Genomic DNA, 21,078 nt, shown 5'->3' with positions numbered 1-21,078 from the left:
AAATCTCTTTTCTATCATGTCTAACATCGCTATAATGTCTATATATGGATAAGAGCTTCATATACGCCAAAAAGGTGTGCGTGTACGTGTGTGCGTGCGTGTGTGTGCATGTAGAGACAGAGAGTACAGACATAAACACTTGAAAGGCTTGTGTGGTTTTCATCACTTTGAGGCTGAAAATACTTTTCTCTCACACACGTGCACACACAGACACAGAAATGCACTCAAAACACACAAATGCCAAACTTACACATGGATGTAAAAGCGTGTATACCTACAGCAGCACGTGTTGTGGAAAAGCGTTTATCTGTGGTGGTTTTTTTTTTTTGTATTGTTTAGGTTTCTTTGTGTTGCATAAAGGCCCACAATCATGCTTTCAGCAGCAACGACAAAACCGTGATCGGTCTCTTATTGTGAAAGAGATGACTCAGAGCATTACTCGCTTCTGCAACATGGCCTTGTACACTCAGACTCACAACAGCATGGAGTAGGAGAGGGGTGGGTGATTACAGAGCTGGTGGAAGGTCTAAACAGAAGCCATAACCATTGAATCAGAGGGAAGCGCACATGTGTATCAGTACACGGGTGCCATATGTAACCCATCACCTGGAGTAGAACAGGTCTGTCACATCCACACCAACATAATCTCTCTCACACACACACAAACTCCCAGTTACCACACAGAAACCAAAATAACTGGGTTTTTTTATTTATTGGGAAACGGAGCAGGCATTGTTCTTTACACAAAACACCAGGCTGTTAAGGGTGGACCAGCCCGCTGTGGCCCTACAATATATAACTGAATAATGAATAATGAAGAAGTTGCTGATAAAACAATCAGTCACAAATAGAAATTTGAATAAATTATGTCAAGAAATGGCTGAACTGTACTATTAGTACATTAATTAGTTTAACAGGGATTATATTTATTTATCTACTGGAAAACAAAACCATCTTAAGAACGAAATGACAACAAAGTCCAAGAGGAGTCTATAGTTCATGATAAGGGACTAAAACGGCACCATAAAGACAAATTATGGTTCATAACAGGCAGATTAATATTAATATATTGTTTCTCCAGGTCAAATGAAAGACATACATGGGAATGCATTAGAGCAGGGGTGTCAAACTCATTTTAGTTCAGGGGCCAAATACAGAGCAGATAAGAAACTGACAATATCCAAACAATAAGTGACAGATATCAGTCCCAACAGGATCCTCACTATTTAATTATGAGATATATCATGTAATAATTTTTGGAAAATTTAAGGATTTTGTAATAATTTTGAGTTTTTTCAACAGTTTACCATTAAAAATGAATGCAATCATGCCATATAGCCCCGGGAAAACAGTGAGCCCCAGCAAATATTGTTGAATTTCAATTACACAATGATTCATGTTTTCTCTTTCATTTTTACTTTCTCCTTTGGGCCGAATTGGATGCTTCAAAGTGCCAGATTTGGCCCCCGGGCCTTGAGTTTGACACATGCATTAGAGGTTTAACACATGCATTAGAGGTTTAACACGTAAAGGAAGGAGTTTTTTGCTTGAAGTTTGACAAATATACAGATAGTGCTCTATGCTCCAAAGGCTTTTGGTCCTATGTGACATCAGGATGTATAAATAAGACTCAAACTAGTTTCTTTTTACATCATTGCATTCCTTTCTTCCTCCTCAGTCACATTTTTCTTCTTTCCCTTTTTACTACGCTTGATCACCACGATGAAGACAAGAACTGTGACAAAAAGGAAGAAGGCAAACAAAGGTCAGCAACAACAGAGAGGGAAAATGTGCATGAAGGGGTTCATGTGTGTGTGTTTATTGATAAACTTACTGCAGAATCCTATTAAGCCTGCCAGGATCCCAATGGTGGCTCCCATTCCAAATTTGAACGCCTGTTGTTCCGGTGCCACGAAGCAGTATCCCAGCTCTGTGCACTCACACACTTTCACTGGACGATGTGCATGAAAATAAGGATAAGTGTCACAGAAACAACATTTAATCACCTCACAAATAATAGGAACATCTGGCCTGAATCAATCAACTCACCCTCAAAGGACTGAGTAACTCCAATGCCTGCATTGTCTTTAATGTTGATAAGAACCGAAAAGGTTTTGTCTTCAGTTGGTTTTTTTTTCAACACAAGTTCGGCTGTTGTACCTGCACAATGCACACAACACAACAGGACAGATAGTGTATTTATTTGAATGCAGAGGTTTACGATTGCATCTCTATGGGGCGCCGTTTGTAAAGTTGCACATGCTAAAAATAAACTTTTTAAAACATATGGGAAATTTTTTATGTTACTTTTGATCAGATTTACAGGAATATTTGGGAAATTTGTGATATTTACTTTTCTCGTAAAATTTAAATATTAAATCTAAATGTTAAATCTAAATCTCAATATGAAATCTAAATGTTACATTTAAATATAAATGTTAAATCTAAATGCTAAATAGTAAATCCAAATCAAATCTAAACATCAAATCTAAATATCAAATCTAAATATCAAATCTAAATATAAATGTTGAATATTAAATCTAAATATTAAATGTTAAATATAAATATTAAATCTAAATGTTAAATATCAAATATAAATGTTTAATCTAAATCTAAATCTAAATGTTAAATATAAATATAAGTGTCAAACAGTACATCTAAATGTTAAATACAAATCTAAATGTTAAATCTAAATGTTAAATATTAAATATAAATATTAAATGTTGAATCTAAATCTAAATGTGAAATAGTACATCTAAATGTTAAATATTAAATCTAAATATTAAATGTTAAATTAAAATTGTTGAATTTACAGTAAATGTAAATGTTAAATATTAAATGTAAATCCAAACATTACATTTGAATATAAATGTTAAATCTAAATTTATGCTAAATAGTACATCTAAATGGACTTGATTTATATAGCGCTTTATCCCCACACTGAAGCAGTCCTAAAGTGCTTTACATATCAGCTCATTCACCCATTCACTCTCACATTCACACACCAGTGGGACAGAACTGCCATGAAAGGCGCTAGTCGACCACTAGGAGCAACTTAGGGTTCAGTGTCTTGCCCAAGGACACTTCGACACATAGTCGGGTACTGGGATCGAACCCCCAACCTCTCAATCAGAAGACTACCCTCTACCACCTGAGCCACGGTCGCCCTGAATGTTAAATATGAAATCTAAATATGAAATATTAAATCTTAATGTTACATCTAAATCCAAATGTTACATCTAAATCCAAATGTTAAATTTAAATCTAAATTTTAATGATCAAATCTAAATATTAAATGATAAATCTTAACGTTACATCTAAATCCAAATGTTAAATGTAAATCTTAAATTTAAATTATTGAACATTGACATTATATTTTGACAAGAAAAATAAATATTACAAATTTCACAAATATTGCTGTAAATCTGGTCAAAAGTAACAAAATAAATTTACATACATTTTTTAAATGTGGTTTGTTGCTAAATGTTGCGAAAAGTTGATGTTTATTTTAGCATGTGCAAATTTACAATCAGCGCCCGATACATCTCTGTGACATTTGACAAATGTTTGCGTACCATCCACTTTGCGCAGATCCCAGTTGGGAGACTTCTTGCCGTGAGCAAAGGTGAAAGTGAAGGGCTGTGAGAAGGGCTCACTGTCAGCGTCCTGGGCCTTGATGGTCACAGGTTTGGGGTTATTCATGCAGATGAAATCCTGGTTTTCAATCAGTTTGGGAACATTGTCGTTCACATCCAGAAGCCTCACGTGCACAACACGCTCAGAGGATTTCTCAGGGTGGTCTTTAGTGGTCCATAAGACAGGGATATAAACATCAGTCGAGCATTAACACACACGAGCAGTTTCTTGAATGAAGGTGAAAGGACCTCGTTTTCATCTTCTCTCACCTTTCTCAAAGGCAGTGACAGTGACTTCAAAGGTTTCCAGAGTCTCTCTGTCCAGCTTGTCTTTGGTCCTAATCTGTCCTGTGTTGGCATCCATCTCCAGCCAGCCCTTGGAGTCACCATCCAACTTAAACCTACACAAAAACACAATTGGCCATCATCTACTGGACAGCAGCAACTATTTACATTGCTGCAGACATCAAAGTGTAAACCACAGAATGATGGTCAAAACAAATCCATGACATTTGTGACATTTAGTAGATCCCCACAAGACACATGGCAAAATTGAAAAAAGGGGGGACAAACAGATTTTTGCTAAGGGTCTAAAAACGTAGCAGTTTGAGCATAAAATGGCTGCAGATTTTGTTTGTAAAAAAAGAGAAATTTTAAGTGATATAAACTGACATATGTCCACTTAAAAATATTTGGATTTTGTGACACATTTTTCTGTAATTTAGGGAAAATTTTGTGGGATTGTTTGTGAGAAACTGGAGGAATTTAGAAACACTTTGTTCTCCAACAATTTGTGACAGCACAGTTATGTGATATACTGTACACGGTGGAAAATAGTGAGTTCCTGCAAATATTCTGGAGTTTCAATCAATTTATGATTTTTTTTGCAAGACAGAGATATTCATTGAATTATGAATTTAGCCAGTGTAAAAAATGCTTTCATTTTTTACTTTCTTCTGCAATTTGAATTTCTTTCTCCAATTTGCGCTAAAGGGCTGGATTTGGCCCCCGGGCCTTGAGTTTAACAACCATCTTTTTAAACTTTTATTTGTGACTTAGAAAAGTGTTTCCCAACCTTTTTTGTCCAATGTACCCATCATCTTTTCTGTCTTTAGACGAGTACCCCTTTATTTTGTTCATTTGTCTCAGAAAGCTCGTCTGAAAGCTTCACTCATATTTTTCTGAGGTTTTGACCATATTAGGTGTCGATCTTCACCTTTTTTAATGTATTTTAAAGAGTTGTGCCACAATGTATTATCGATAGATAAGGAAAATGTCTGTGAGCAAGCGTAATTTTGTCTTGTAATTATAATTCTAAAAGTTCTTCTTTTTTTTTAGCCACTCACACAGAAGAACATCACACTCCCATTGAGTACATGCAGCAGGGCTGAGTAGAGGTTCTCGTACTGTGAGTTACTGCGTACTCAGGGTGTGAGTTTACCTGATCTCCTGGCCCTCTGGGTCCTTTGCCTCCACAGTGAGCAGCACTGAACCCTTGGTGGCGTTTTCAGGCACAGTCACATCCAGGACGTCCAGGCTGAACTCTGGGACCTCGTCCACATCGGTGACGTCCACAAAAACGAAGGCGGTGGATTCCTCGCCGTATTCCAGTCCTTTCATCAGCGGCTCTGGGTTTCGAGCGTCAATTTGGAGTTTGTATGTTTGAGACGCCTCAAAGTCCAGAGGCTGAAAAGGAAAAGGAGGGCTTTTTAGAAGTTGGTGATCATGTGGATGGGCATCAAAGAGACTTCATGAAAATATGAGTGAATGATCTTCTCAATACACTCCTCTGTTGTTCTGTCGCATTAGTCGTAATTGTTTTTCTTGTTCACATGTTTTCATTGTGTTTCCACTGATCTATATCCTGCATTTTATTTATCATCTATCATATTGTTGGCTCGCAACGAAGCCATCTTTATCATTGCCCGGTATGTCCGACAAGAGAACACTTCACCTGCAGATGTTGAATTATTAAATGATTTCATAACTTAGTGTCGTTGATCTAAATCAAAAGCCTGTGGAAAAACTGTACTTTGAAAAAACTGTCCTTTAACCCTCAAAAGATCTTCAAACTTATTTTACAGTCGTAGATGAACACCTTGTGAAGTTTTGATTCATTTTTCTTTCTTTATATTTTGTTTATCCTATTTTTAACACTAAATCCTTGCTGATGTTACATCTGGTCTTTGTGTTTCATCTTGTTCATTCTCGGCTCCTTCTCTGCTGACATTTAGTCTGAATATTTTCTGACAATCAATTGTTACAAGTTCAAAGCATCAGCGTAGAGTTTGTTACAATATTATACAAGAAAGATGCTGGGACTGAAGTTTATGAGACCAGCAGGGAAACAAAGCTTAGATTGGATTTACAGCTTTTCCATGCTAACAAATTAATGGCGCAAAACAAGAAGGATGTAGACTTCATTTAGGATGATCGCCAGAATATTACTGTTTGAATGTGTGTGTGTGTGTTTGTAAATGTGTGTGTGTAGTACCTTAGCCACGACCAGATGACCAACACCTTTGCCGTCCGTCTCCACAGTGAAGACCTCATCCTCGTCTCCAGAGATGTGAAACTCGATGAGGGAGCTGCCGCTGTCTGGATCGTCAGCATCTGTTGCTTTGATGGTCACAAGTGTGTGTCCCACAGGACTGTCCTCTGCAAGAGTGACACTTCCATACTACACACACACACACACACACACACACACACAGAGGAAGTGTCTAAGTCACATGTGTCAAAGTCAAGTTCTTTTTGACAATTTTTGTACTTTCTTTAATTTTTTTTTGGCCACTTTTCATCCAAACCAGCAAACTTTTGCCCAATAAATGGCACTTCTTTCCTTTTTCCCTACATTTTGCTTCTCTTTGTTCTATATTTTTGCCCTTTTTCACTATAGTTTGTCACATTTTGCCCATTTAAGCTACCCTTTGCCATTACATTCCCCATGGTTCCTCTTTCTTTGGCCATTTTTTGGCCATTCTTTGCTCCTTTTGGTCCATTTTAGTCACTTTTCACTCTTTTCTTGCCACGTTTTTGGCCACCTGTTACCATGTCGGCCTCCACTCGCCCGTCCAAAAAAAAAAAAAAAAAAAACGTAGTGGACCGGCCCACTTTGGGTTGACAGACCACCGGGACAATGCCCAGTATGCCGGATGGCCAGTCAACCTCTGCATGACAGCAGTCATTTTTAATCTCAAATTGCTGAAAGAACTCTCAAATTTTCCAAAATCAGGAAAATTTTCTTCAAACATTTCCATGAAATTTCCTCAAATTCTCAAAATCAGGAAAATTTAAGTTTAAGTTCCTGCAGGGAATGATATACTGGCATACTTTAGCGTTTATTTATATATACGTGGAAGTCTGCCTAAAGGATGGAATAAAACAAAGCACTAACAAAAGCTTTTTAAATCATAAATCATTAGTAAGTATAAGAAAGAAGAGCAACAATTTTACCTTGGAGAGCAATAATATATAATATGTTTATAATGGTATAAAGTATATTAATACATAATAAAAGTTTTTTGTTAATCATATATTGCCACTTTAAATTTAATTGATGAAATTTGTGTGGTAAATATGTCGTATTTGGCCCCTCAACTAAACTGACACACCTGATCTAAGCCATAAGATCTGAAGCTGAAGTACTCACATTGTTCTTCTCAAACTGAGGCGTCTCGTTGTTGACGTCAATGACATTGATGACAACTTTACATTCTGTGCTGAATTCTATGGGACCAAAGGGTGGGTCAGCGTGAAAACAAAGTGAGGCTTTTCTATCAGGTTGAAGTTATTCTGCTTTTGAGTTACCTGAGTCACTGACTCTGATGATCAGGTCATAGGCCTGATGTTCTTTACGCTGTAGCATGCGCAGAGACTGAATCTTCCCTGTGTCGTCGATCAAGAAGGTTCCTGGTGTGGTGACTGGGCTCTGGGACACGATGGTGTAGGTCAGCTGTGAGTTCAGCGTCCCTTCTTCATCAGCATCACTGACCATCAGGTCCCCTATAGAAGTGCCTGGAAAAATAAGAAACACAGATCATTATTGTGTGGATGCCTCATTGGCATCCGTCAACTTTATTATTGTGGGAATTTGAACCATTCCCACTTTTGAGATCCGTTTTCTTTATTGTGGGAATGCGAAGCTACTACTCATCCAATTCTTAACTGATCTAAACCATTCAAATATCAATGCTGCCAAGTAATTTCTGAGATGCTAACACATACTTTTAATGTAATATTCGGTTTCATTCTTTTACTGTAAACTGCTATATCTCTGTAAATGTTTAACTCAGAGACTCAATTTTAGCACTAAAATGTTGTCCATTGTCTAATCTACAATTCTAGGTAAATTGATTTTAATTTTTTTCAACCAATTTCAACTTCTTTCAACTTTTTACTTCCACAAGTAGGACATTTACTCTTGCACTTCCTTGTGAACGTGCAGGTCAGTGTGATCAGATCCTGCCTCTTCCTTCCTTTAAGCAATCATCATGAGGACCCTGGTTCAAAACTTGCCCTGGACAATCTCTCTGACTTTAAATAATTTGACTGATTCAAACCATTCAACCTTTAACATGTTCAGCAACTACCTTCAACTTTTTTCAACCAATTCCAACTTTTTTCAACTTTTTAAACCAATTGAAAATTGTTTCTACTTTTTTCTACTTTTTCAACCACTTTCAACTTTTTCAACCAATTTCAACTTTTTTTTTAACTTTGTCAACGGATTTCATATTTTTTCAACTTTTTTCAACTTTTTCAACCGATTTCAACTTTTTCAAGCAATTTCAACTTTTTCAACCCATTTCTACTTTTTTGAACCTTTTTCAACCAAATTGGTGTTGTTAATCTGTAGCTCAGTGTGATCAGATCTTGCCTCTTCCTTTCTTCAAGCAATCATCATGAGGACCCTGGTTCAAATCTTTCCCTGGACAATCACACTAACTCTAAATAATTTGACTGATTCAAACCATTCAGCAACTATATCGAACATTTTTCAAGAGATTTAAACTTTTTTCAACTTTTCTAACCGATTTCAACTTTTTCCAACTTTCTCAACCACCTTCAACTTTTTTCAACTATTTCAACCGATTTGAACTTTTTTCAACTCTTTCAACCAATTTCAACTTTTCCAACCGATTTGAACTTTTTTCATCTCTTTGCTTCCACATGTAGGACTTTTACTGTCAGGTTTCCATTTACAGCTGTAGCTCAGCGTGATCAGATCTTGCCTCTTCCTTTGTTCAAGCAATCATCATGTGGACCCTGGGTTCAAATCTTTCCCTGGACAATCTCTGTAACTCTAAATTATTTAACTGATTCAAACCGTTCAGCAACTATCTAACATTTTTCAAGAGATTTAAACTTTTTTCAACTTTTCTAACCGATTTCAACTTTTTTCAACTTTTTCAACCAATTTAAACTTTTTTTCAACTTTTTCAATCAATTTCAACTTCTTTCAACTTTTGCAACCAATTTCAACTTTTTTCAACTTTTCTAACCGATTTCAACTTTTTCCAACTTTTTCAACCATCTTCAATTTTTTTCAACTATTTCAACCGATTTGAACTTTTTTCAACTATTTCAACCGATATGAACTTTTTTCAACCAATTTCAACTTATTTCAACTTTTTACTTCCACAAGTAGGACGTTTACGCTTGATCTTCCTTGTACAGGTGTAGGTCAGTGTGATCAGATCCTGCCTCTTCCTTTAAGCAATCATCATGAGAAGTTATTTGACAACCTTCGACTTGTTCAGCAACTACCTTCAACATTTTTCAAGAGATTTAAGCTTTTTTTCAACTTTTCCAACTGATTTAATCTTTTTTCACCTTTTTCAACCGATTTCATATTTTTTTAACTTTTTCAACCAATATAAACTTTTTCAACCAATTTAAACTTTTTACAACTTTTTCAAACAATTTAAACTTTTTACAACTTTTTACAACTTTTTACAACTTTTTACAACTTTTTCAACCACTTCAAACTTTTTTCAACTTTTTCAACCAATTTAAAGATTTTTCAACTGATTTCAACTTTTTCAACCAATTTCAACTATTTCAAACAATTTTAACTTTTGTGTTTCATCTTTTTGCTTATACATGTAGGACTTTTATTTTCAGATTTCCATGTATGGCTGTAGCTCAGTGTGATCTGATCCTGCCTCTTTCTGTCTTCAAGCAATCATCATTAGGACCCTGGTTCAAATCTTGTGCTGTACAATCTCTGTAACTCTAAATTAAGTGACTGATTCATACCATTTGACATGTTCAGCAACATTTTTCAAGAGATTTAAATTTTTTCAACTTTTCCAACTGATTTAAACTTTTTCAACTTTTTCAACCAATTTCAACTTTTTTCAACTTTTTCAACCGATTTTATATTTTTTCAACTTTTTCAACCAATTTCAACTTTTTTCAGTTTTTTCAACTGATTTCAACTTTTTCAACCAATTCCAACTTTTTTATAACTTTTTCAACCAATTTAAACTTTTTTCAACTTTTTCAACAAATTTCAACTTTTTCAACCAATTTCAACTTTTTTCAACTTTTTCAACCAATTTCAACTTTTTCCAACTTTTTCAACCGATTTCAACTTCTTTCAACTTTTTCAACCGATTTCATATTTTTTTTAACTTTTTCAACCAATATAAACTTTTTCAACTTTTTCAACCAATTTAAACTTTTTACAACTTTTTCAAACAATTTAAACTTTTTACAACTTTTTCAACCAATTCAAACTTTTTTCAAGTTTTTCAACCAATTTAAAGATATTTCAACTTTTTCAACTGATTTCAACTTTTTCAACCAATTTCAACTATTTCAAACAATTTTAACTTTTGTGTTTCATCTTTTTGCTTCCACATGTAGGACTTTTATTTTCAGATTTCCATGTATGGCTGTAGCTCAGTGTGATCCGATCCTGCCTCTTTCTGTCTTCAAGTAATCATCATGAGGACCCTGGTTCAAATCTTGTGCTGTACAATCTCTGTAACTCTAAATCAAGTGACTGATTCATACCATTTGACATGTTCAGCAACATTTTTCAAGAGATTTAAATTTTTTCAACTTTTCCAACTGATTTAAACTTTTTAAACTTTTTCAACCAATTTCAACTTTTTTCAACTTTTTCAACCGATTTTATATTTTTTCAACTTTTTCAACCAATTTCAACTTTTTTCAGTTTTTTCAACCGATTTCAACTTTTTTCAACTTTTTCAACCAATTCCAACTTTTTTATAACTTTTTCAACCAATTGAAACTTTTTTCAACTTTTTCAACCAATTTCAACTTTTTCAACCAATTTCAACTTTTTCAACCAATTTCAACTTTTTCAAACTTTTTCAACCGATTTCAACTTTTTTCAACCAATTTCAACTTTTTCAACTTTTTCAACCAATTTCAACTTTTTTCAACTTTTTCAACCATTCCAACTTTTTTTCAACTTTTTTCAACCAATTTAACTTTTTTCAACTTTTTCAACCAATTGAAACTTTTTCCAGGCTTTTTTCAACCAATTTAACTTTTTTACAACTTTTTCAACCAATTCCAACTTTTTTTTCAACCAATTTAAACTTTTTTCAACTTTTTCAAGCAATTTAAACTTTTTTCAACCAATTCCAACTTTTTACAACTTTTTCAACCGATTTAAACTTTTTACAACTTCTTCAACCAATTTAAACTTTTTTCAACTTTTTCAACCAATTGCACTAACCTAATATCGTTAAACTGATTCAAATACTTACTTTCAACTCTCTTTCACTTTTTAACCAATTTCAACTTCTTTCAACTTTTTTTTCAACTTTTTCAACCAATTTCAACTTCTTTCAACTTTTTTTTCAACTTTTTCAACCAATTTAAACTTTTTTCAATTTTTTCAACCGATTTCATATTTTTCAACTTTTTCAACCAATTTCAACTTTTTTTTTTTTTTTAACTTTGTCAACGGATTTCATACCAATTTAAACTTTTTTCAACTTTTTCAACCAACTTAAACTTTTTTCAACTTTTTCAACAAATTTCAACTTTTTCAACAAATTTCAACTTTTTCAATAAATTTCAAATTTTTCAACAAATTTCAACTTTTTCAACAAATTTCAACTTTTTCCAACTTTTTCAACCGATTTAGACTTTTTCAACTTTTTCAACCAATCTAAACTTTTTACAACTTATTCAACCAATTTCAACTTTTTTCAAATTTTTCAACCAATTTCAACTTTTTTTCAACTTTTTTCAACTTTTTCAACCACTTTCAACATTTTTCAACTTTGCTAGGCTAATGCTAATGCTGGGTTAGTGCTATTGCTACAATATTGCGATTGTTAGACTAATGCTAATGCTAATACGATTGCTAGGCTAATGCAATCACTAGGTTGATATCAACATTAGGTTAATGCTAACATTAGGTTAATGCTAACATTAGGCTAATGTTAACATTAGGCTAATGTTAACATTAGGCTAATGTTAACATTAGGCTAATGTTAACTTTTGGCTAATGTTAACGCTAGGCTAATGCTAACACTAGGCTAATGCGATTGCTTGGCTAATGCTAAGCTAATGCAGTGTGACGCAGGCCAGCACATGCATCCTACTTGCATTTTCTTCAGGAATTGCAAATATTATAGTTACCATTATATAACATACTGCTCAAATGAAATGTAAAAATCTACCTAAGCCTATATGAGGACTCCCAGTGCTCCCCAACAAATGACATAATTGTGAGGATGCCTCATTGGCCCTAACCCTAACCTATTTCAACAATTGAGGTATCTAACTTTTCAGAAAATTCTGTACTTCTTTGCTATACTCCAGTTTTTTTTTAAACCAAAACTTTTTGAGTTATTGACCCTGGAACCTTTTGCTCCCATCCACTTACATTGAAAGTTCCAACCTTTTCTCCCCCGTTATTGGAACTTTTAACCCCTTCATCTTCAGCCATTTTGTAACTGATTCAAACCATTAAACCTTTATCATGTTCAGCTCCTACCTCTAACCCATTTCAACTGCTTTCAACGTTTTCAACTTTTTCAACCAATTTCAACCTTTTTCAACCTTTTCAACCGATTTCAACTTTTTTCAATCAATTTCAACTTTTGTAACTTTTCAATGCTAATGCTAATGCTAATGCTAGGCTAATGCTAATACGAGGTTAATGCTAATGCTAGGCTAATGCTAATGTTAGACTAATGCTATTGCTAGGCTAATGCTATTGCTAGGCTAATGCTAAGCTAATGCAGTGTGACGTGGGCCAGCACATGTATCCTCACTTGCATTTTCTTCAGGAAATGCAAATATTCTTGTTAGTCATAGATATTTACATTTTATACTACTTTATTTATTTTTTATTTTAAACAATGTTGATATGTTAAGGTTTTGTTTATTCAGACAATATTTTTCAGGAAATTTTATCTCTTGACATGTTTCAACTGTCAACTACCAGTCTTCCTCAGATGTGATTGCTTTGATGTATCCCTATGGGTTTTTCTTCTTGAAAAACCTTTTCTGAATAAACAAAATTCGACATATATTTTAAAAAATAAGACAAAATGAACTTGCTGGAATTATAAAACAATGTTTAATTCTTCATTTATTTGATTGTTTCATCTCTGAACCGTTATGGGGTTTTTTTCTGTAGGTCAGTCTGTTATTCCATGCTTGTAATATTTCTACATATTTTCCATTTTTTTTTCAACAATTACCTGCAAACTTCATTTTTGACCCTGAATCAGTGGTGTGGATAGTGTTATGTATGTCTGTCATTAACTTTACAGACCAGCAGTCAGTTGTCATGCATGTTAGCATCAGAACATCTTTGCGCTTGTGTAACATCTCTCGGCAGGTAGTGTGCGATTTTATTAAACTAGCACTGTTTAGGCACTGAGCCAGTTTCTAGTTTCACGTTGACTCATTTTTTTCCCCCTTTACATCTGTTTTTAATACGGCCCTTGTATTTTATGCACTTGTATGATTGTTAGTTTGATAATTTTGTCTGCTCTGTATTTATTCTGTATTGGTAATTATAGATAAAGTGCTATGTTATTGTATAACATGATTTGGCATTTAGTTGGAAATGTGAGACCCCGAAACAGAGAAAACAATTGATGAGCAGAAACAAAGACAATATAAAGATTAATGTTTTCTCAACATTTTCAGAAACACATAGTGTTATGTTGTGATCTGTCAGAAATGTCTTACCCACTATCTCATCTTCCTGCACCTCAAACACACTCTCCTCCTGCTCACACTCAGGTGCATTGTCATTAACATCCTCCACCAAGATGTGAATCTCCATGGGTGGATCCACGTCTCTGTCATGGTTGTCTTTGGCAAACACCACCAGGATGTACTGAGACACCAATGAAAGTTCAAGAATGAGTTGCAGAGATCAATTTGTATTGCATGACAGATATACTGAGATAACTGTGGGTGAGTGATCAAACCATGTCCTTCTCCTCTCTGTCTAGTTCTTCTGTCAGAACAATTTCTCCATTTCCTTTGATCTGGAATGGGAATTTCAGCTCTTTTTCTTTCTGCACTAGTGTGTATACAGCATCAGGATCATTGGACTGGACCTGAATGTGACAGGAAGAGTCAGAGCGGTCAGTCGCTGCATGTAGAACTAGAGATTCATACAGTTTTGTGTCGCCACACCTTTGCAATGACCAGAGGATATTGTTCCTTTTGGTTCTCTTTGATTGTTATGGGTCCAGGATTGTTCCACAGGTTTTGCTTTACCACAATGTGAACTCTGGCGTTTCCACTCAGCGCTGTTGGTGAATCTCCTCCCAAGTCCTGTACACGCACGAGCAGGGTGAAGTCGGGGTCTTCCAGGGGATCCACGTTCCTCCTCCTCATCTCTGACCCCAGAAATTCAAATTATATTTATAGACACTGCAGCTTTTAGTAGATCTCTTATTGAAAAAGCCCCAAGCACGTGGACATGATTTAAACACATGATGGGTCACATGTCTGGATGGTTCTAATCACTGCAATCTGTTGATCGACAATAAAACTCTCTGGACCATAATGAGCACTTTCCTTTATGAGGAAAACAGCTTTTTCATTCCATCATGAGGATGAATTAAGGACACATTAACACAATCAAACCATTGTTTCCATCTAATACACACTTATTATCAGAGGTGAAAGTAACGAATTGCAAGTACTCACATTACTGTAATTGAGTTGCTTTTATGGGTACTTTTAAATTATATACTAAATCCGTAAATGTACTTGCAATTAAGTACATTTTAAAAGAAGTAAAGTGAGTTATTAAATACCTACACTCAACCGTCACGGAGTAAACTACAATTTTTAGTTTTAAAATGATCAACGGACATTGTGAAACTATAAAAAATGAAAAACAACAATCAAATGCATCACATCATAGCCGACCAACCAGATTAAACGTAATGCACTGGGCCAAAACAGCTGCTTATTATATCAATGGGAATTCCCCAAATGGTTGAGGCTTAAAAGGTTTCCCCTCAACACAAACCTGCTCTCTCCACACAGGTGAAAAAAGGGTTTTCCTCGTATGGGATATTTTGTACTGGACAGAATTCATCAAACTTCATCTTCAGCATCTCAGTGCTCTGATCTTCTTCCCTGCCATACTGGATACCCTCTCTGGCCTTCAGCATCTGTTGTCCTGTTAACAAACACATCAAGTATCACTGATCCCTCTCCCATGTTGCTTTCAAACAAACAGACTTCACATGCTCGTGCACATACACTCAAAGTAATCAGAGAACAACATCACGTGGCACGTTTAGGCAATCTGCCTTCATTCAGTGTTTATCTTGAGCGCCCAAGATGAGCTATATAATCTGGATTTACAGTGGCGCTATACTAGCAGATTAACATCAGAGATGGACAGATTATTGACTTCCCCACAGACACTGTTCTGTTCTGAGCCTGTAGACTTGTGTCAGTGTTTTTTGGGTTTCTGTGCATCACCTTCATCTGAGGTAGATATCTCTCCAGTTTTGGGGTTGATCTGGAAAAGGAGAACGTTCTTCTTGTTGGGGATCTGGCTGACCAGGCTGTACTTAAGTTGAGCGTTGGGGGTCTGTGGGTCGTCCAGATCCGACGCAAAGACTCGAGTAAATGGGAGACCTAGGTACAGAAATAGAGAACCTTGGGTATCACTTTGTTCATAAACATCGACACAATCTACAGGTCTGTGGGCAACATATTGTTGTTTGGATGGAGTGTAATCAGACTAGAACTGCAGATGTAAATGAATATTGTTGTGGTTTTTGGTACATTCATTTATTAGTTAATCTTCTGACCTGCTGTGTCCAGTTCAGGGTCTGCTGGTGCCTATTTTCCAGCTCTAATGGGCACTCAGCAGGGGTACACCCTGACCTGTTTCTGTTACTGTAAAATAAGCATGGAACTAAACATAACAACCCTGGATCAACCTGTCACTGAGAATGTTCATGGACATAATATCTTCATTTAAATGTTCACCTGCACTACTCATCTATGCACTACTGCACTATAATCTTATTATTATTATTGTATTTTTTATTTCATTTCATTTCATTATTATTATTATTATTATTACTATTATTATTATTATCTTGTTATTTTATTTAGTTTGCACATATTAGTCTAACTACTCTTTATATTTATGTTATACTTCTTTTTTATTTATTTTTATTTATTCTAGTTGATTGTTATTATTTAGTGTTTACACTATCAGAGAGAGCACAGTTCACCAAGACAAATTCCTCGTGTGTATTCAATACATTACTTGGTCAATAAAGTTGATTCTGATTCTGATTCTGATTCTGATTCTGATAGGACACCAGTCCAATCGCAGGGCAAACACAAACAGGCAGACAAACCACTCACACTTCCATTCAGTCCTATGGGCAGTTTTTACCGTACCTCGTGAAAATCCACTCAAGCATGGGGAGAAAATGCAAACTCCACCATCTTTCCTGCCCATTGTGGTACTTGATCCCAACATTCTATTAAAGGATTGTCTTTAATAATTAAAATGGAAAACATTTTCAGCATTTACTGGAACTAAAAAGAATGGCTATTGTGGATGGATGGATGGATGGATGGATGGATGGATGGATGGATGGAGGAAATACATTTGAGAACATACTGAGTTTAAAGGTAATAATGACTCACCAACAAATACATCTAAAGGTGAAAATAATATATAATCAAACTTCCATCAATAATTCATTGATAAAAATCCAATCATAGTTTTAAGATTTAAGCATTGTTTGAATGATTGTAAAACACACACCAGCTCGACTGTTTTCTTGGACCATCGCTATGTAGCTGCTCTGGTTGAAGCTCGGAGCATTGTTGTTGATATCCAGAACATTTATGGTTACGTACACCGGCCCTTCCACCACCTCATCATTTTCTAATGCTTCCACCTGCAAACACATCAATATGTATGGTGTATCCTTGATGCAGATTGTTGGTTATGAGTTTGTGTGTACACGGAGAGCACAGTGTTACCGCAATGACGTAATGATCGTCTTGAGACCAGTCCAGAGGCTTCTCCAGGAACAGCCAGCCATCCTTTGCAACACTGATGTCCTCCTTTCCTTCTCCATCCAGTCTGAAACCGTTCACCCGTGGATTCGTCACTTGAAGCTGAAAACAAAACAGTCAAACAGAAAATGTACAAAATCAATGTTACAACAAGCTTTGACTGGTGAAAACTTCTTGTTGCTGGCCCATGAGCAAAATATACCAATGCGGTATTAATAGCCAAAAATATATTCAATAGAAGCAAACACAGAAACCTGTCTGTTGGATGTGTTAAAAAAAATTGTTGAATGCTGAATTAACACTTTATTCCCACAGAGAAATGCTCTAATTATTTTTGGTTTGGCCTACTCGCTCTAATCTAAGATGAGTTGAACACCCCAAGTTAAGTGGATTCAACACATCGATAGGATTAATGAGATCAAAGTGCAGACTTGCACAATGTTAAATGTTAAATGATGTGTTTTATAGACTCATATCTATTTCTAATGTTTTGATATCATCCAGTCCTAATTTAGAAACAGTCCGTAAGTATCTGCAATTAACAGTTATGTATATGTAGGTAGAGATTTGCACTTCCAAGTTTACCAAAACACTGAACTGTGTTGAGTCTGTGATGTGATGAAAGCCATGATTTGCATCTTTATAATTATCAACATTTAAAAATCAAACCACCATACTATGACTTTCTATTTATATGTGAAGTTTTATCTTGTGCAACACTCAGAGGTTGTTCAGCGCATTTAAATTAATTTTTTTTTTTTTTTTAATTTGATCATAATCTGTATTTTAAAAAACAAATAAACAAAAACTTAGCTGTCTGTGACTTAAACCATTGATTTTTGATTGGTCATAGGTAACCAAATTGCATATTACCAATTCATATGTTGAACAACCTTGTTGAAACACATGGTGTTTGTAAGAGTCAGAGTCAGGGGTTGATTGTAATACCTGGTAGAGAGGGTAAGGCACCGGCGTCCCCTCTGGCACATCCAGCACTGTGTTTTCAAACGGACCTTTTTTCTCTTCCAAATCCTTCCCTACTGCCTAAATGGACAAAAGTCAAAGGTCAAGTACAAGTTGAGGAAAAATAAAACCACTGAAAATTGATCAGTAAAACTATGTGTCACTAGTTGGGATTTGGAAACAGGATAAGAGAGCAAAGTGTAACAACTCTTCCTTTTAGTCTATCAAATAATTTACCAAGAAGCTACACAACAAGTTTCATTAACCTTGCAGTTAGGATTCAGACTTTCAAAAACGCATTCATGGCCTAATTCTATTCATGTACTAAACATTGGCACATTTTATCCCTACTAAATTATTAAGTTTTCACAGGTTTGTGATGAACAGTATATTTGTCAAGGCAATGTACTCACAATGCTGAGCAGGAAAGGGAGCAACAGGAGACGCACCATGGGTGTCATTATTAGAGTCTGAAGGGGAGAGGATATGAGGATGAACGGCCAAGGAAGATTTCACATATTATAACGTATTTCATTATATTCACAATGCCACTTTTCTGTATCCTCAGATTTACAGTTATTTTTCCTCCTTTGTCCCAAAGTTCCATCCAATACAATCTGAGCGCAGCGTCCCTGTGTGTGTTATCATTTTCCATTCAGTGCAGAGTGTTATTGATTCACTAAGACAGGAGCCGCTCAGAGAGCATGTCTGTGCAAACTATCTACGTCTGCCTCGCACTTTGAGTTATGGGAGTTGCCTCCCTGTCATTTCACTTTCAGGGCCTGTGATGAACAGGTGAAAGTGAAAGACAGTTTCTCTGCACTGCTCAGATCTTTACAGTTATCACAGGTAACCAAACACATCAGTGTAAAACAAATTACTGTAGTTTGTTACATATGAAATAGTCCCCCACAATGATGTAAATGTGAGCTGTGCATTGCCTGGATCTGGTTAGTGTTGTCTGCAGTTACACTGAGCAACAGGAGTTTGGCTGTTTTTTTCAAAATAAAAGTGTTGTGTACAACAGTTTTTCCTCAAAGGTTTTAGTACCAGTGACAAACACTCACCACAAATAGCCTAGAAAATAAGCATTGAAATATGTCAAACATGGTGATTTTCTATTTTTATCCCAATCATTTCATACTGTATAGCTCAAAACCCATCTCTACCAATGTGCATATTCTCTGTAATTCAATGTTTCACCTTATTCCACAATTTCTCCTACATTGTTCTGTTTTCTTTTTGGGTTATTCAGTTTTATATTATATTGCACTGTTTTTTTATGATTCTGTTTTTACTGTAAAGTGTCCTTTTAAATAAAATGTATTATTGTTATTATTATTATAACGCCACAATGTTAGATATCTCCTAACAGATCTCCAGGGGACGCTTACTTCGCAAAAGCTGCTGAAGCAAAATCTTAAGTAGTGCTAAATAGAAATTTTCATTTTTTTAAATTCATTTATGTGCTTGATTTGAAAGCACTTTTGTGTTTGGTTTTTCCTTTGCATTGTTGTTTTTCAGGAGAGCTTTTAATTTAGAACAACTTTGTAAACTTTTGGGAGGACTGTTCAAACTTTTTGCTTATATATACTCAAAAAACTCAAGGTGAGACCAAGTGTTGATGTTGTTGTTTGTTTTTGGTGTGTTTAACTGATAAAGTTTCACCTTAAATAACTATTATCTGTACATTTAACTTGAATTCATATCCAAAATCAGATAATTGATATCTAAACAGCTGCTTGCATTTAGCTTGTATGCTAACTGCTACCTACCTGTAAAAGTTTTGCGCAGTATAACTTCTACAGTACAGGTGTTAAAATAAAGGATATAAGCATGAATATTATATCAAAGCTCTGCATTAGCTGAAGGACATCAGCTTCTGTTCTGAGTCATTTTACTAAAATAACATCGATGGCTAAATCCAGCCAATGAGTCAAGGACCGTGTTTAGAAATCAACACATTTTGTGTCTTTGAACTTGTAACGCGCTGACGCAGACGAGTGAAGTCGACTGGTTAACTGAAGGTGACATTGAGTCATGGCTACTGACCTTTTTGTGTCACAGGACACTTTAACAGTCCTTTGAAAGTGCAAATGCTGCTCAGACAACCTAAAATTCCTTTATTGCATTTTCATCTTTTTATCACTTATGGTGCTTTTTTTTAGTCATTCTCACTTTGTCAGATCTATGTCTGTTCATTGGGTTTAATTCCATCAACTTATTCACAGACACTACATATTTCAGACCTCCACCAACAACGATTCCACCAGCGAGAAAAATATTATCTGTACATGTTTGGGTTTAACAGCAACTGGATCCAGTGGTTAAAACGATATCATCTACACTCCATAATGTGTAGAAGGGAAATGTATTCAGATGTGAAATATAATTCAGCATCATGTTATATATGAAATATATTCATTCACTGTGTTGGATGTTAAAAACAGTGCAGGAGAAGAAGAAGAAGTCTGAAGTCAGCTCTGCCTTACACTGAGGCCATGACAAAGTCAAGTCAAGATCATTGCCTTTTTCTCAGTAATCTGAAACGATCCGACACGTTCAAGACACAACAACACATATTCTACACAAATCTACACACGCGCGTTTGTTCCTGTACACATAAACCCAAAAGATGAATATCTTCAAAGTCAAGAAGCTCACAGAGAAGAACGTACCTTACAGGAGAGTGGCGGAGAGTGATCCGTAGAGCTTCACGCTGCGTGGTCAAACGTTAACCCACTCTAACCAGCAATGTTTTATTGTATCTAATGATTGTCTAATCACCCTGCCCTTCCAAAGAGTTGGCCAATGAAGAGGCTGACAGCACAGCTCTGAGCAGGAAGACCAGAACAATGATACATACAGTAAGCTGGGGATGAAACTACCTTCTGTCATCATTAATCACTGATTTCATTTTTTTTTAAAAAGTCTTTAACACATGGAAATT

The 21,078-nt window shown here is 35.4% G+C and overlaps 1 protein-coding gene across 1 annotated transcript; it reads right to left on the bottom strand.

The window, feature by feature from the left end:
• Positions 1–688: 688 nt before the first annotated feature.
• cdh17 (cadherin 17, LI cadherin (liver-intestine)) lies at positions 689–20,889 on the bottom strand. Its single transcript, XM_028470099.1, has 19 exons — positions 20,807–20,889; positions 18,542–18,598; positions 18,114–18,209; positions 17,130–17,267; positions 16,909–17,044; positions 15,597–15,755; positions 15,136–15,288; positions 14,289–14,494; positions 14,078–14,209; positions 13,833–13,983; positions 7,446–7,652; positions 7,288–7,364; positions 6,130–6,315; positions 5,077–5,321; positions 3,906–4,036; positions 3,576–3,800; positions 2,050–2,160; positions 1,835–1,951; positions 689–1,735 (listed from the first exon to the last, which is right to left on the bottom strand). The coding sequence occupies exons 2-19, from the start codon at positions 18,587–18,589 to the stop codon at positions 1,647–1,649; spliced, it is 2,607 nt and encodes an 868-aa protein (XP_028325900.1). The 5' UTR covers positions 18,590–18,598; positions 20,807–20,889; the 3' UTR covers positions 689–1,646.
• Positions 20,890–21,078: the final 189 nt, after the last annotated feature.

This window comes from Gouania willdenowi, chromosome 16 (genome assembly GCF_900634775.1).
Source record: "Gouania willdenowi chromosome 16, fGouWil2.1, whole genome shotgun sequence".
NCBI lineage: Eukaryota > Metazoa > Chordata > Actinopteri > Blenniiformes > Gobiesocidae > Gouania > Gouania willdenowi.
The sequence above is the reverse complement of the archived record's forward strand: the minus strand, read 5'-3'. Positions and strand labels throughout refer to the sequence as shown.

Bases quoted from the DNA above. Each gene is read 5' to 3' on its own strand.
- cdh17 (XM_028470099.1), bottom strand. From the start codon at position 18,589: ATGACACCCATGGTGCGTCTCCTGTTGCTCCCTTTCCTGCTCAGCATT. The intron at 18,210-18,541 runs GTGAGTACATTG...TTGTCCATTTAG, and splicing joins TCCCTTTCCTGCTCAGCATT to GCAGTAGGGAAGGATTTGGA. The intron at 7,653-13,832 runs GTAAGACATTTC...TTATTTTTCCAG, and splicing joins GCAGGAAGATGAGATAGTGG to GCACTTCTATAGGGGACCTG.